The sequence below is a fragment of the Gymnodraco acuticeps genome, unplaced genomic scaffold (genome assembly GCF_902827175.1).
Source record: "Gymnodraco acuticeps unplaced genomic scaffold, fGymAcu1.1, whole genome shotgun sequence".
In the NCBI taxonomy this organism is placed as follows: Eukaryota; Metazoa; Chordata; class Actinopteri; order Perciformes; family Bathydraconidae; genus Gymnodraco; species Gymnodraco acuticeps.
The window spans coordinates 63,851-79,505 of record NW_022991400.1 but is presented as its reverse complement, the minus strand read 5'-3'; the positions used below and the strand labels follow the sequence as shown (position 1 = coordinate 79,505).

Below are 15,655 nucleotides of genomic sequence, written 5' to 3'. Positions count from 1 at the left end.
ACCATTCAATCTCGTCCAACTGATCTTGCAGCTGTCACTCCTCGGCTCTTGGTAGTTCAGGCATTTATCAAACCTGGAAACTCCGGGCTTCCTTGCAGCTGTCAATCAAAGTCCAGTGGCTCCGCCCCAAAGTGCCAGAAACATTTCACGCGCGCGTAGACAGACTCCGCGAGGCTGACACTCCCGCGAGCGAGCAAGAGGGCTGTCTCTCTCGCGAGCGAGCGCAGAGCCGCTCGCGGGCACAGAGCCGCTCGCGGGCACAGAGCCGCTCGCGGGGGTTTAATCTGTGCGTGAGGGTCATTTTATGCGCGTGTAAAAGCACATTTTCCGCTCGTGAGTAGCTTGTTTTACGCGCTAGAATATTGACCCAAATCTGACTCCATAGAAATAACTCTCAGAATAACGTTATTAGCACATTTTTAAAACTTGAGGAACAAATGTTTTTTAATAAGGGCTATACAAGTGTTCATACTGGGTTGTTTATTTAGTTTCAAAAAAATTATCCAACGAGTTACAGACCACTCTTTCCCCATGTAAGTCAATGGGAAAAAGTGTTTCCGGGCCCAGCAACCTAAAGGAAGTGTAGTACCGCTGTCAGTACCAGATATGTTCGGGCTACCAGATATGTTCGGGTGTATTTTCGTCGCATCAGTCATCCGTCATGTCCGTCTACTCACTTCCCTCTGCTCCCAGCGCTCTGCTGCCACACACCGGCCGTCTGCGGAACTGCAGCCGGAGGAACTCGAGACAGCTTGTTATGTGTGGGGTGCTATGGTGGGGTCCCATGTACTTGTGCACATAAATAATGTTTCTAATTATTTACAATTAAAAAATATATAGATTCTGCGTTACTTTAGCCAACACTTTTATAAGGCCACTAGATTAGATAATTACGAAATGTGTAGATAGAATACATATCTTTCAGGTTGTTATTTTGTCATTATGTTTAATGTTTTATTTACCTTTTAGTATTTTTATATAGTATCTGAACTTTGGAGAGGAGTTGGGAGACACACGACACATCAAATCACATCTAAAGATCAAGACGAAGCGAATGGAAGTACTCCCATACTCCTAGCGTGGAAATGTTTGTGAAAACGTGTGCAAAGTCTCCGAAAATCCTAAAAAATAAGCTCATATTTGAATTCCCCATAAAAAAACACATCATTCTGTAAAAACAAGGCCCCACTGATCATCTACTCTCTGAGACGATTCCAGGGATGTATGGCTTGAGTTTCTACCACCAGGGAAAGTGGACAAAAGTGCCCGAGATCAGCCTCTTAATTTACCCAGGGCCTAGTGCTTAGCTTTTGGAATGAACATTCAGGAAACTCCCCTGAGTATTTTATTAAATATCTGAACTTTGGAGAGGAGTTGGGGGGACACACGACACATCAAATCACATCTACAGATCAAGACGAAGCGAATGGAAGTACTCCTAGCGTGAAAATGTTTGTGAAAAACTTGTGCAAAGTCTCCGAAAACGGAGCAGTGGCTGTGATGCTAGCTTTGCGGCTAGCGGTTAGTTGTTATTGTTTGAAGTTGTTGCTATGGAAACAACATGACGGAGAACAAATTAATATCTTCTACATATAATAACGGACAAAGTAAAGAATGAAGTGTAGGCTATGCCTGTTTGAAGTTGTTGCTATGGAAACAATATGACGGAGAAAAAGTATAATCTTCTACATATAATAACGGACAAAGTAAAGAATGAAGTGTCGGCTATGTTTAAATGTTCGGAATTTGCAGTGTATTTGACAGCCTAAACAATGTGGATGCTAGCGATACTGCTAGTGCTAATAGTGCTAACAGTAGCACGCTAACAACGTCCTCCTCAGTGCAACCTGATACGATTTGTGGGACAAATGCAACGGTATTCTAAAAATACTAAACTGTCGGCAACTATAGATGCCGTTTTCGCGGACTTCAGCCGCGCTGTGTGTAAATGTGACCTGAGCGAAGGCTTGCAGGCAGGTTAGCTGCTGCGCACGGGTAATATGTTTGGTTTACCTGAGTGAAGTCTTGCAGGCACATCGCCTTGTCTTTTTTTAGTTTATTAACACTGACAGTGTATTAATGTGAGCTCCTACACCTATAATAATGTGGCCTTTCATTTGACCTAAATCAAAATATAATATTATTTTCAAAAGCTTTTTTTGTCTGATGCTTCGATTAATTTTAAACAGACAGTTCAACAAAATGATACCCAACATTTTTAATTTTATCATTTAAATATTGAATTGTTCTCTCTTAGTAAGATCCCATTTTCAATAAAATTGCGGTCTTCTTGAAGATGAAGTCCATGCTATCCTTCTGGACAAAAATCTCTATTACTTTTTTGTAAAAGTCCTCCTTATCTTGTAGTTTCAAAAGTCTATCATAAATCTAATCGATAGATTTATGATTCGAAAATTATAAAAGTAGGGTAGACGTGGATATTATCCGGCTGAACAAAACGTGCATTTATCTAACGGTTACGTTTCCCACAGATCTTATTTTGAGCTATTTTCTAAAATCCTATGGAGAGATCTCATTGCTTTTTTGTCGAGGGAACCCATGCGCAGCTTACTTCCGGGTTTTAGGATGCGTCACTGCAGCTCTCTCGTCTCCTCTTCACACACCACACTTTTCGCAGCACACGTACTTACAGCCAATCAGCTCTGAATTATGTGAGATGACGTATGGTGGGGATGGCAGCTCTATGCCCATATGGTCATTATTTTTTTGCCACACACATTAAATAGGAAAATACTCTAAGCATGCGCACTGTAGTTTTTACAGTCACCGTTCACTTAGACAGTGAGAGGGAAGGGCAGGATCGGGTTTTGTCCCACATGGCTCTAAACAGCTCAATAGGCACACACTGTAGACACTAATTAGAAGAACACAGACTAAAACGGCAATGTACAGACGAAACAGATGATTAAACATGATTTAAAAATATATTTTATATATATTTTTATTTTTGTATTGCATTTTTTTGTAATCATTATTCGTAATACTTTCTGCTGACACTAGGTGGGGCTGTGTATGGTTCAGCAATTGTTGGTCGTTTACTAGGAATTTACATATTTTAAGCTCAAATACTTTGTTCTATGTTTAAACCTTCAGACACATTTTGACGTGTTTCAGCTCATTCATCATTTATTTTGTGATGATTTAAAAGTACAATCCAGAATAATATACATACTCACCTTTATCTTTTTGCCATCTTAGCCTTTTTACCAATTTCTTCATATCACAGTTTTGCATGATGTCACTGTAGGACAATGTTTGAAGGATCTCTTGTCGAGCTAGGTTGTCAGTTTGAAATGTCTGGATGAAGATGTAACTGATTTACAAATGTTAAAAAAATGCCTCTTTTCATCCTCTGTCTGAGGGAAACCCCCAAAAAGCATGATAGGGAGAGCCAGGCCCCTTTAATTTATTTAATTTATTTTGTCTGCTTCTGAGAAGCTAATGTATAAGTTATACGGTTATTTCTGCAAGAAAATTACAATAAAATGACTGTTTAATCTTCACATCTTGTATTCATGTGTATAATTTTGAGCACCAAATGATTGAAAAATATGGATAAGAGTATCGAAAAATACCGATACCGATAAGCAGTACCGGTACCGGTATCGATAAAATCCTAACGATACCCATCCCTACTCATGATCAGATAACTCCACTCATTGGGTTCAGACTCACTCTGTCTTTATGACAGTAGTCCTACACATTAAACATGTCCACTCATGTGCGATAAATCATCTCCATCTGTATGGTTTGCTTCATTTTAGCCAATCCCATCATTACCATCCGCTGCAAAGCCCGCCCATCCCAACATGACAGACTCGCAGAGAGCAGACGACAACAAATCCAAAGGTAAAACACTGAAAGCACTGAAAAATACTTAAAATTTATAAGTAGACAGACAACATTTAAAAAAAAATAAAAATAAACCTAAAGTAAGAGAACTTGAAACCATGTGTTGTTTGTGTGTTTGGTAGTTGAGATATTACATCAGACGTTTCCCTTTTTTGACATGAACAGTACATCAATGTGTGAAACTGTAGTATATTTAGTTTTGTCTTGTGTTTTTGCCTATGAATCCTTAAGACCCCATTCTCTGTTTCCTCAGCGAAAGAGTACTGTAAAGTCACGTTTGCTTTCGAGGGTACAAATGAGGATGAGCTGACCATAAAGGAGGGCGAGACCCTCCACATCCTGAGCAAGGTAAGGCTCCACTGTCTCATACATTCAAGTTGTGAAATTAAATGATGGAACCAAACAACTGGGTTCACAAAAGTCACCTATATTATCTAAACTCACATGCTTGGCTGTTTGATGTGCTCATGCGGGCTTACTCATAACTGCAGAACTGTTTTCAAGTATATTCTCAAAAATCATCCTGCAAATCAGTTTGATTTATAAACATGGGTTAAGTTATGACATTTCCTGATAGTACTCAAATCTTCCCAGCGTATCTAGTGGTTAAATTCTTTATTAGAAGTCACAAGTTGGATGAAATCAAATATATTAACAGGAGATTAACACACTGATCATAATGATCTTTGTTATTTTCATGAGAAAAAACACATTTTGAAGTAGTGAAACCAGTACTGCAACTCATCAATCACGTTGCATGTCTTTGCTCACATTGTATTGAGGCATTGGTATCTATGTATCTATTTGAGAAGGCACAATGGACGTGGAGAACTTAAGTCAGATTTAGCCACAAAGGTTAGTTTTCATCTGCAGTCCCTGGCATTTTGATGGCTTATTAAATTACAGAGAAATTCTGACACACCTCTGTCTTGTTAAAGCCCCATTTAGTCTTCTCCATTAGGTGATACACATTGGAGTCTAGACAGACACACAGACGTACACACACAGACACTAACAGACACACACACATAGAGGCACACACACTCGGACTCAAACTCAGCTGCCTCTGACATGTTGACAGTTATGTTGTCTGACTACATGACTCCTTCAGTTTCCTTTTTAAAGACCACAGAGTAAAGATATGTAGCACCATCTAGTGGACACTGTTGAGAAGTGCTATTTAAATGATTTTCTACTTTGCTGTGGAGCCAAGACAGAGCAAAGATCACAAATCAATACCTTAAGCAGGGTAGACATTAAGGGTCAAATTAAGGTTCAAATTAGATTTTCATTATCACTGGCCCCACCATTGTAACCACTGGTTACAATGGTAACATTAGTCCAAATAAAATCGACTCTAATAATGAAGAAAATTAACACATTTGTTGCAATAGTAATTTATTTACAAACTACATTACTACTATACTACAACATTTCAATCGTCAGTTCTTCCTCATTTTCCTCCTCGGTCGGTTGATTTTGCCGTCCTCCTGATGACCAGGCTGTAAATCCTGGACATCTAGCTCTTGACCCCGACTGCCACCACTGCAAAACAGCTCTCTTAGCATCAAAGGTATCCAGACTAGGCCCTTCAATGGTCAGGAACATGAGACGAGTGAGATTTTGGGTCGACAGTGAGGACCTCCAGTCGCTCTTCACCCTCTTCATGCAAGAGAAGCCTCTCTCACATGTCACGGCCATTGTTAGGTAGATCTGGGCAAAGATCCCTAGGTTCTTAAACTTGGTCTGTAGATCACCTCTCTGGAGTATTTCCAGGAGACTGTCTCTGAGGGGCCCATTCCGCATTCTTGCCCAGATTTGATAGAGCCTGTACTCTCCCAACACCTCAGTGACTGTGGTCCCCTCACGCACAAGGATGCTCTTGTAATGGTGGCACAGGGACTCAATATGTGCTCGTCCATGGAAAACAACGGCTTCTTTGGACTCATCTGAGTTGTCCAGTTTTGGCCACACATTATGATCAAGAGCTGAGAATTTTTGCACAATGCTCTCGGTAGCCATTTTCAGTCCCTGCTAGAGAGTTGGTACGAACCTGGTGATAAAAGAGTGCCAATTTATATTCTATTTCTATTGGCTGGGCGAATTGCAAACCACGCTCCGTTAGATTTTTTTTGTTAGGCAGCCATTTTTTTCCTCGCTACAAAACCACATCCACACCTGAGCGAGTAGTTTTTTATACTTTAAAGCAGTTATGACCACACGTACTACAACACCGGAGCGGTGGAATGATGAGGAAGTGTCGGCGCTTCTGGCAATTTACTCTGAGGACGGGATGCAGCAGCTTCTACAGAAAGCAGTTCCCAACTCCAAATGTTTTGAGCGATGTTCGCAAAAGCTACTTGAGCTGGGAATCGTGCACAGTGCACACGGATGCCGGGTAAAAATAAAGATACTCAGGCAGGACTATAAAAAAATTAAAGACCACAATAATAAGAGTGCTAACGATTTTCTATTGTTATTATATATATATATATTGCCACTGTTTTTTAATACTGACACCTAACTTGCACTAAGGTGTGTCTGCTGCTATATATATTGCCACTGTTACATTGTTTTGAAACTACTTAGACTTTATTTTACATTTCACACTTTTATTTAACTTCAATGTACATGCATACGACACACCTGGAACAGCGTGATGCCGTTATTGTTATGTATTGACTGTGCAATAAAACAAACAAACTGGCGAAGCTTTATTTATTGTGTCCCACCCCAAATGTGCAGAATAGAAGAATGTGAGAGCAGACAGGTGTCGGTGGTTGAATGTATCTACAATGTTGCAACCTTGTGCAGCAATGGCAGAAACACAAGTCTTACACACATAAACACAAGTCATTTATCATGTCATTTGTTTTAGATAAATAAGGGAAAAACACCAAACAAGGGTTAATGTCCTTTTCCAAAATCAGCCTGAGGGGGTAATATATAATAAATACATAAAGATAAAGTCCATTGTTATAATGGGGTATTTTATTTGTAAATTACCCTTATGAACTCCATCATGTCTGAGGTCGGAAAGTAAACAAACGCCTCATACAGCGGGTGGGCTTTATACCCCCTCCCCCGTGTAGTTCTTCTTCTCTCGTTTTTTTTTTTACTCGCCGTGAAGTGGTTTTGCGGCCTGCCAGTAAACCCAGAGAAGAAGAAGACGAAGTGACGTCATCGTAATCTTGCCTCAGGGAAAGTACTGCGGTGTGAATGCGATTGGCACTAGCCCCCTGGCGGATTCAGTGCCGTGGTACTTTAGTGCCGGCACTAAAGTACGGCAAGTCCTGCGGTGTGAAAGCGGCTATAGCTATTACACAGGATCTGTGTTGCCTTGTGGATGTAGGGCAACCACCTGGCCCCCTTCAGGTTTGTAGGCTTGAGGACCTTCTCCTCCATTGCATCTGCCAGCATCCTCAGCTCCCTCAGTGCCTTTGGAGAGTAGTGGTATTGCTGATGCAAATATTGCAGCAGCTGCTTCAGCCTCTGATTCTCTTTTATTGAATCCACCAGACCTAATTCCAGCCTGTGTGCCACACTGTGTATAGCAAGCAGGTGTCCAATCTCTTCCTTCAGCTTTGCAGCCACACCATTCCTCTTCCCCAAATTGACAGCCGCACCATCAGCGCATAGGAAAACCACCTTTTCCTTCCAGTTATCCAGACCTGCTTTTTCAAACACTGTCTGCACTGCAGAAAGTACACCATCTGCATGTGCGTGTTTGACATCCTCTATGCCAAGGAATGACTGAACCACTCCTCTCTCCTTATTGAAGACATAGACAATCTCATTCTCAAGGTTCCCAGTGTCAGTTGCCCCGTCAATAATCACACTGATATAGCCTGCATACTTGGGTCAGAAAGCAGTAGCTCCCTCTCCACATTGTAGATATCAATTGTGAATCTGTTGGTAAAAAAGGGAATTGTAATAAGTGTATTAAATAGTAAATTCGGAATGTATTAATGTATTTGTGATTCTCACCTTAAACATGCCTTGTCTGACAATTAACAATTGGTCATGTTGGAGCCAGTCCTACTGTTGAGCTGCACCAGGTCCGGAAAGTCAGTAAATGGCTTTTGTTTCTTGACAACATAGTACGCTGTATGAAACATATCCTCCATTTTATCCTGGAAACCTGCATCTATTTCACCATTAACATGAATCCCAGCTAACACAGCGGGTGTTTCGATTGCTGCCTTCTGCCTCCTCACACACACCTGGTGTGGGGTGCTTTTTTCATGCGGGTCAAACCCTGTGGAGTGTTCTGCTACCTGGCCCTTGAAGAGTGGAGAGTCCCTAAATCAAATCGACTGTCTTTCTAGCAGCTCTGCAGCCCCATCCACGAGTAACGTTTCCACGTCAGGTGTTATGTATGCTAGCAGCAACACACAGAGTTAGCTACATGATTCAAACATGGGTTAATGATTAGAGCAGTGCTTCTCAAAGTGTGGTTCGCGGGAATATCTCCGCAATGGAACAAGCTTAAGTTTCACTTTGATTGCATGATATAACCCAGATAAACACCTTCATCACACATGTTGCCACTTGTTTGTACCATTTTCAGGCGATTTGTAAAAAACGATGTGTTTTTGGATACTTGTGGAGTTAGGTGGTCCGCGAGTGTTTTTTTATTGGTTAAGTGGTCCTTGGTATGAAAAAGTTTGAGAAACACTGGATTAGAGGTAACTGAGTTATTTAGTTTGTTAAAGTTTCAGCTATTCTGTTTACAATTATGTCATCACATTATTTAATACCATTTGTTAAAACATTGTTGTTTCTTTTGATGTGAAATATTATGTATTTCATTTAAATAAAGAGCTATGTTAATTTTCTTCAAAATGTGTTAATTTAATAATATATGTATTTTTGAATTAAGTATTCATCTTTATTGTCTTCATTGTTAGTTTCCACATGCCTAAAACAACCTCAAGCTAAATCTAAAAGTTGATGGCTAAATAAGAGCGTTTGAGAAATTGTGCAAGGCATACAGTAATAGTCCGAATAGTCGATTAATCGTTTCATTAATCGATAGATTAATCGATTATCAAATTAGTCGTTTGTTGCAGCCCTACTTCTGGGACATGTCCCTATAGCAAATACCTTTTATATTTTACTCTTCACTTACTTGTCAGAATAGGTCGGCATTGATTTACAGAGAACCGACAAAATACATATTCAAGCCAACTCCAACGATCAAGTCAGTGTGGCTGAAACTTTCTCTCCCTCTTCTCATACTCCCTGTCACTCTCCTTTAACTCCTCCGGTGACTTTCTTTTATTTAAGAACAGATTTTTGCCCGGCGCTTGGCTGGTTACCGGTGGTTTTAAAAACATTTTGCCGAATGGTTAGGTGGCGCGAAAGTCTGTAGTGAAGCACTGTAGCCTACTCGCACTGCGCGCACGGGAGCCTGCTCGCACTGCGCTCTACTGCGCTCTACTCCGCAACAAACAGCTGCGGAGTAGAGCGCGATGTTGTAGCGTTAATAAACGAAACAATCTAACAAAATTGTTTGTCAAAATACCAATACCACAGAACAATGTGAGTGTATGTCTTACTGTTGTTAGTGGCCCGAGCGGGCAAGTAGAAAGTACGTTATGCTGGCCCGGGGGGGTCTAAATAGTGCCAGCGGGCCATTTATAATGTCGAGCCCTGCCTTAAGTTGTGTCGTTATGAAATGTTTTCTTAATTCGTTGTCTAACAGGACACAGGAGAGCCAGGATGGTGGCGAGGGGAGATCGGGGGCAGAGAGGGGGTCTTCCCTGACAACTTTGTAACCATGGTGTCTGATGCAGAAAAAGAGGTAAGTCTTTGCAAATCTATCAAATCTTATAGTTGAAGATTCTTAATTCTGAGGATTTGCTGTTTTCTTTGTTTATTTTCTGCAAATATATTTGTGTTTAGGACTTATTATAATTTAATGATATCAATGTTTGCTCTGTGAAGTTCTGATGGACATCTTAAGCTATTTTCTGACATTTTACATATCAAATTGTAACAAAATAATGACAAAAGATACTAGTTGAGGGCCTTTAATGAAAATTAAACATCCTAATTGAAAATGTCTATAAAGTCCCTCTACAAATGGGTAGAAAATAAAATACTAAATAACCCAGACGTTGTAAACTACAGGACCTGACAGTGTTTTAAATCCTCACATGCACAACTCACAAAATATAAGACTGATGGGAGGTGACATTAAAAACGGGTTTCATAGTGACAGCGTGGCAGTCTGAATAAATGATCATTGTGTGACAATAGAAAGTTGTTTGCACATCGGTCAAATTATCATTCAAAATAGGGCAATTATGTTTCTCGAAACATCTTTGAAGGAGAGCTCTAATTATCTGTTCATCATGAAATGTTATGTGCCAGTAGCGGGCGTTTATGTCTACAATGCTTTGGCCCTGTAATGGTATGGAAATTTAAACGAGTTATTTTTACAAAACAGTATTCATAGACTTAAAATAGTCTTACATATTCTTTCATTATGTATTTTTTCCTCTGATAATTGAGTAAACTAGACACACACATATATTAAATGTAAAAAAATGTTTTATATACTGTACAAAATGGGTAAAAAACAGAAAAGCGAGATGTTGAGTGACTTAAATGATACTGCGTTCAAAATAGCACACATAGAAAATGGTTGACCTATAGAAACTGGAACCCTATTCATAGTGGAAATTCTTAATAGTAAGCCTGCAATTCCATTAACCTTAACTTAATAAAGGAGCAGTTGTCTGACGTCGCACAACATCGACACACTTTAGTAGAGCATATCTGCCTCTATTTAGTTAAAAAGGTACACACTATCATATAGTAAAACCGTTTCTGCATGTAACGGATCCACACTATCATATAATAAATCCTGTACTGCATGTAAATGAATGTCACCAATGTAATTATGTACCTGGCTACGGTAAATCACTCTGTTGATAATCTCCTCTGCACAAAAGCGATTGGTTATTTCTTGGTGTCAGAAGTTTCGAAGAAACATCAGTTTGTCAGTCAGCCATGCCCCTACTTGCATTTGGCGTCTTGCACGTGGAGGTCGGAAGTTTTCAATTCTTACCAAAACGTTCCAATTTGGCTGAAAAAGCAGCATTAATCCAGTCCTCACCCTGCTAAACGAATCTCTAATCTAACATACAGCGTACTTTACATTCACATCGTCTTATTTATAATAAAACACATTAAACATAGCTTACATCACACATCCGGTAAATATGGCTCTTAAAGATTAAAGTGTTAAAGGCTTTATTTATCAAAAGCACAATATTTGCTATGAAGTTTTGTGCAATACAAACTTGATTCTCAGACAACGATGCAACATATGATATACTTAAAATAAAAGTAATGGACATAATCTGAGTACAATTCAAGTCTGTTGCAGGAATAAAAAAAAGATTGACATATAAAATAGCATAAGATAAAGCAGAATTCAAACCAAATATTTTAGTTGAATAAATACTGTATACTGTAATAATACATATTACATACATACATACCTCTGTACCATCCTTGAAAAACACAATTTCTTGAGTTTTGACAATTTTTTCTTTTTTCTTTTAAATGTATGTGCTTTTTTTATAAATGTTTACATGGACTGCCCCCCCCCCCCCTAAGGGGAATTCATCCACAAAAAACACACTGGACGCTGCACTAGGTCAGAAACCAGAGGAGACTGTGAAGTCCACCGTAGACAGACCCCTTTTGGACAAAATGTCCTCTCCATTAAAGGCAGCTCATTGTGGAACAGCCTCCCAACTGAGACACGGGATTGTCCCACTCTCAATAGCTTTAAAGGTCAACTCAAAGAATGGTAGAGAAACAACCAGACGTGTAATCACCGCTAAATGCACTATAACACAGGGGTATCTCCTCTTGCACTTTATGCATCTCTTGTATTTTCTCTTGCACTTTATGTCGTTGCTGCTATACTGTATTATCATGTCATAAATACTTGTGTATGCTGCTCTTTTGCACTTTTGCATATCATGCATTTGTTTTTGCTATGTTTGTCAAATGTCATTTTCTTATGTTTTATGTGAGGGACTGCGGATGGAAATGAGCTCAAAGCTAAATCTGGCATATTTACGCTGGACACATTTTTATTGTTTTAAGTGTTCATTGATGTGCATTGTCCCTGCTAAATAAACGATTAAAATACACGTGTTTTTTTTCAAAAGGCTTCAGTTAAAAAATAATTGATATGATCAGGCCATGTGAGCGCTCTTTTCAGAATGAAGGCTGAGTCTAATTGCTGTCTTTTGTAAGTGACATTAGCGTCCTCTGAGGTTTCATCACAGAAAGTAATTAGTGTTTTTTCCACAGAAAGAATGAAGTCATTATACTCTGTGTCCTTCTGTTTGTATTTTAGACTCCCACGTCGAAAGGATCAGTGAGATCATCTCCTAAGCAGGAGCCAGAAGAGGTGAGCTGTTAGTGCCTCTGATGAAAGAACATCACTGATTGTTTGTTTATCCCATCACTCGTGTATTCTTATATATCTGAACATCTCAATCAAGAAAAATACTGGAGACAGGGGCATATGATATAGTGTGTGTAAATTAAAGACAGTTTGGATCTTTTGAAGCAGAGTAGTACATCTCTATATCTGTATTTTTTATTCTTGTTTATTTTGTGTTCTTATCTTTATTTGTTTTTGTTATGTGATTTTGTAGTTCTCTGTACAGCTCTTTGGAGGTTTTGAAGTGCTCTATAATAGTGTTGGATTGGATATATTACTTCTCCATAGTCAGTGTTTCACTTAGTGGATTGTGGTCGGCATGCCCCCGGTTTGTTTTGAAAAAGTGAGGAGTAATTCAAAGTAAAACATACTTTAGCCCCATAACAAGGCCCACCAAAAAGAAAAAAATCAATCACAATTGAAGTGTATGCTATATTTATCATTTCACCACTTACAGTTAAATTGCCCCTTCTGAATGGGAACTGAAGCAGTTATCTCTGCTCTCTTCAGGGTTACACATTTGCAGTTCTTCAATTTCACCTGCAGACATTTAAAGGGGACCTATCATGCAAAATGCACTTTTGTATGTCTTTTATACATAAATATGTGTCCCTGGTGTGTCAGTAAACTCACAAAGTGTCAGAAAATAAAACCCTCTCTCTTTTCCTCCGTGCGCAAATCTCTATAAACGGGGGTACAATGGAGCTGATCCAGATTTGTGTCCGATATTAAGTAATATCTGAAATGTGGGCTGGCTTTACGCCCACGTTGCAATCGGAGACGTTGCTATCTGAAACGTGGCTGTATCAGAAACAATGCGGGACGTGTTTTGGACGTATATTTGTTTAGATTAGCAAGCATCGCTAACAGTCAGAGCTAACCTGTACTGGAGAGAGTATGTGTAAAAAAGCAGGAAATAAAAAAAAAGGAACTCACCTTTTGGTGAACCGACAAGAGAAAAAGTGTTTGAGCGCCATACTGTTTCAGAAATAATCCTTGATGTGGTTTGGAACATGATATGAAGTTTCATCACGGCAGCGTTTAGCGTGAGTATCTGGGTAGAATTCTCCCGCATGAGCAGGCATAAGCTCCGCCCCCTCGTTTTTGTTTTTTGTTTTATAAAGCTTTATACCCATAATCAGCACTTTAGTAACGGGGCTGAAACAGAGGGGTATGAGGCATGGCCAGATCTGTTGGGTGTTTTGAGCAAAACACTTCATAGACATGTTTTTTATATATTTTCTATATATCTGAGACCTAAAGACCTAAAAATAGACCTAAAAATTACAATTATTAATTTAATTAATTAATAACAATTTCCCAAACTCACATTGGTTTCTCATACAGCATCTCTGTTTAGTATGTGTATTCACTCTGTCATAAACGGCTTGTTGGAGCTCCTGCCCCCCCTCCCTGCATGGGCGCGGGAAGGGGGGTGCTGAGGGCGCTGCAGCACCCCCTAGCGGCAGGCAGGGGGTGCGGAGCTCCCCTGTCTGAATTATTATTTGACGGTTATTGCTGCTCCCGCTGTGCATAATCTGTGTAATATGTAGCCAATCAATTCCACATTGTTGGCTACAATTCTGTTTTTTAACCGTGCTTTGCGTGAACCTCACCAAGACACTAGAGAGGACGACAGGACTGTAATTTCCCGTGTTCAGTGAATGCAACAGAGGCAAGACACCAGACCAATCAGAGAGTTACATGGAAATAAAAGTGTGTGTGTGTGTGTGTGTGTGTGTGTGTGTGTGTGTGTGTGTGTGTGTGTGTGTGTGTGTGTGTGTGTGTGTGTGTGTGTGTGTGTGTGTGTGTGTGTGTGTGTGTGTGTGTGTGTGTGTGTGTGTGTGTGTGTGTGTGTGTGTGTGTGTGTGTGTGTGTGTGTGTGTGTGTGTGTGTGTGTGTGTGTGTGTGTGTGTGTGTGTGTGTGTGTGTGTGTGTGTGTGTGTGTGTGTGTGTGTGTGTGTGTGTGTGTGTGTGTGTGTGTGTGTGTGTGTGTGTGTGTGTGTGTGTGTGTGTGTGTCCGGTGCCAGCAGCAGGGACCGTGTTGTTAGCATCTGGTTAGCTAGCTGCACTAACGGACATACGGAGCTGTTTGTTCCACAACAAGCTGGAGGAGAGCTCTCCTCTCAGACTGAGAGGCTCAGGTGAGCTAAAGGACTCTCTGAGTGTTTAGATAGTTAACTTTAGTCTAAGTTATCTCAGTGGGTCTCAAACGGTTTGGTCACAAATTATTCAAAAGATTATTTCCGCGGCACACCTTCATATGATCATTATCGTTATAAAAAAATAAGAGAATAAAGGAAAAACAGTTATGAAATACTATATGGCAGTAAAACAAGAATACAGTTTGAAAGGGGAGTGATTTGTAAAATATCCATAAAGAAAAAGAACATCTGCTTACAGTTGTGTTTCATCTGGGTGTTGAGAGATGTATCCATAGATCTCTTAATGTTGTTCTCAAAGTGCACCAGATTGATGCTTTTAACTTCAATATTTAAAAAAAAATCTTCCCGGGGGAGCATCCCCCCGGACCCCCCTAGAGGAGGTGAGGTCCACCCCCAACAAATTAGCATTTTACCCCTGCCTATATGCCATGAGCTGATTATCGAGCCTTCATTGTAACAGTCGCGGGTGTACTGTGTGTTTGCGTGTGGGGAGTGCTTTTGTGCGTGCTCTATACTATAGTGCCCGAAATAGTGTTCAATGGAGTCCAGCACCTCAGCACCCCCACTCAAAATACCTTCCCGCGCCTCTGCCTCCCTGTGAGCCCAGTGGCCGTCTGCGAGACAGGCGAAACCCAGCCCGAAACCAGCCGGAGCACACACACACACACACACCCGCAGCCTGGCTGGGAGTTTGTGTGCGTGTGTGCTCACACACAGATTCGCCGCGTCCCGCCGTCTCAGGCGGAGAAATCGGCGGGGCTGTAGCTGAGAAAATATTGAGTGTGTGTGAGGAAGTCCGCTGATTGGTCCATTTACGTTGGGCCAATCACGTTACGTCACTATACCCCGAGTCATCATTACCTGTGTTCGAGTCCAAGTCCGAGTCACCTAAGAAGAGTCCGAGTCACAAGTCTTCATGTATTAATCTTCGTGGATATATGTGTTGAAATGTAGCTGCTCCTCTACACGGCTTTTATCCTGTCATGTTATACTAATCTGTCTATTGAACTGCTGCGAAGCGAGTTTTGCTACAATTCTTGTAATAGGTGCTATACAAATATAAAGCTTATTACTAATGTTAATATTATTATTATTATTATTATAAATAAACTATATTTAAAATGAGTTACCTTTTAGAGAA

At 40.2% G+C, this 15,655-nt stretch overlaps 1 protein-coding gene across 3 annotated transcripts in view; it reads left to right on the top strand.

Annotated features, from left to right (window-relative positions):
• cd2ap (CD2-associated protein) overlaps positions 1-15,655 on the top strand; it is a 120,384-nt gene that overhangs the window by 62,312 nt on the left and 42,417 nt on the right. For all 3 annotated transcript variants that reach the window (XM_034195679.1, XM_034195678.1, XM_034195680.1), the window contains exons 7-10: positions 3,786-3,870; positions 4,127-4,221; positions 9,581-9,679; positions 12,260-12,313. In XM_034195679.1, coding sequence (XP_034051570.1) covers positions 3,786-3,870; positions 4,127-4,221; positions 9,581-9,679; positions 12,260-12,313 — 333 coding nt within the window. The remainder of the gene's footprint in view (positions 1-3,785; positions 3,871-4,126; positions 4,222-9,580; positions 9,680-12,259; positions 12,314-15,655) is intronic.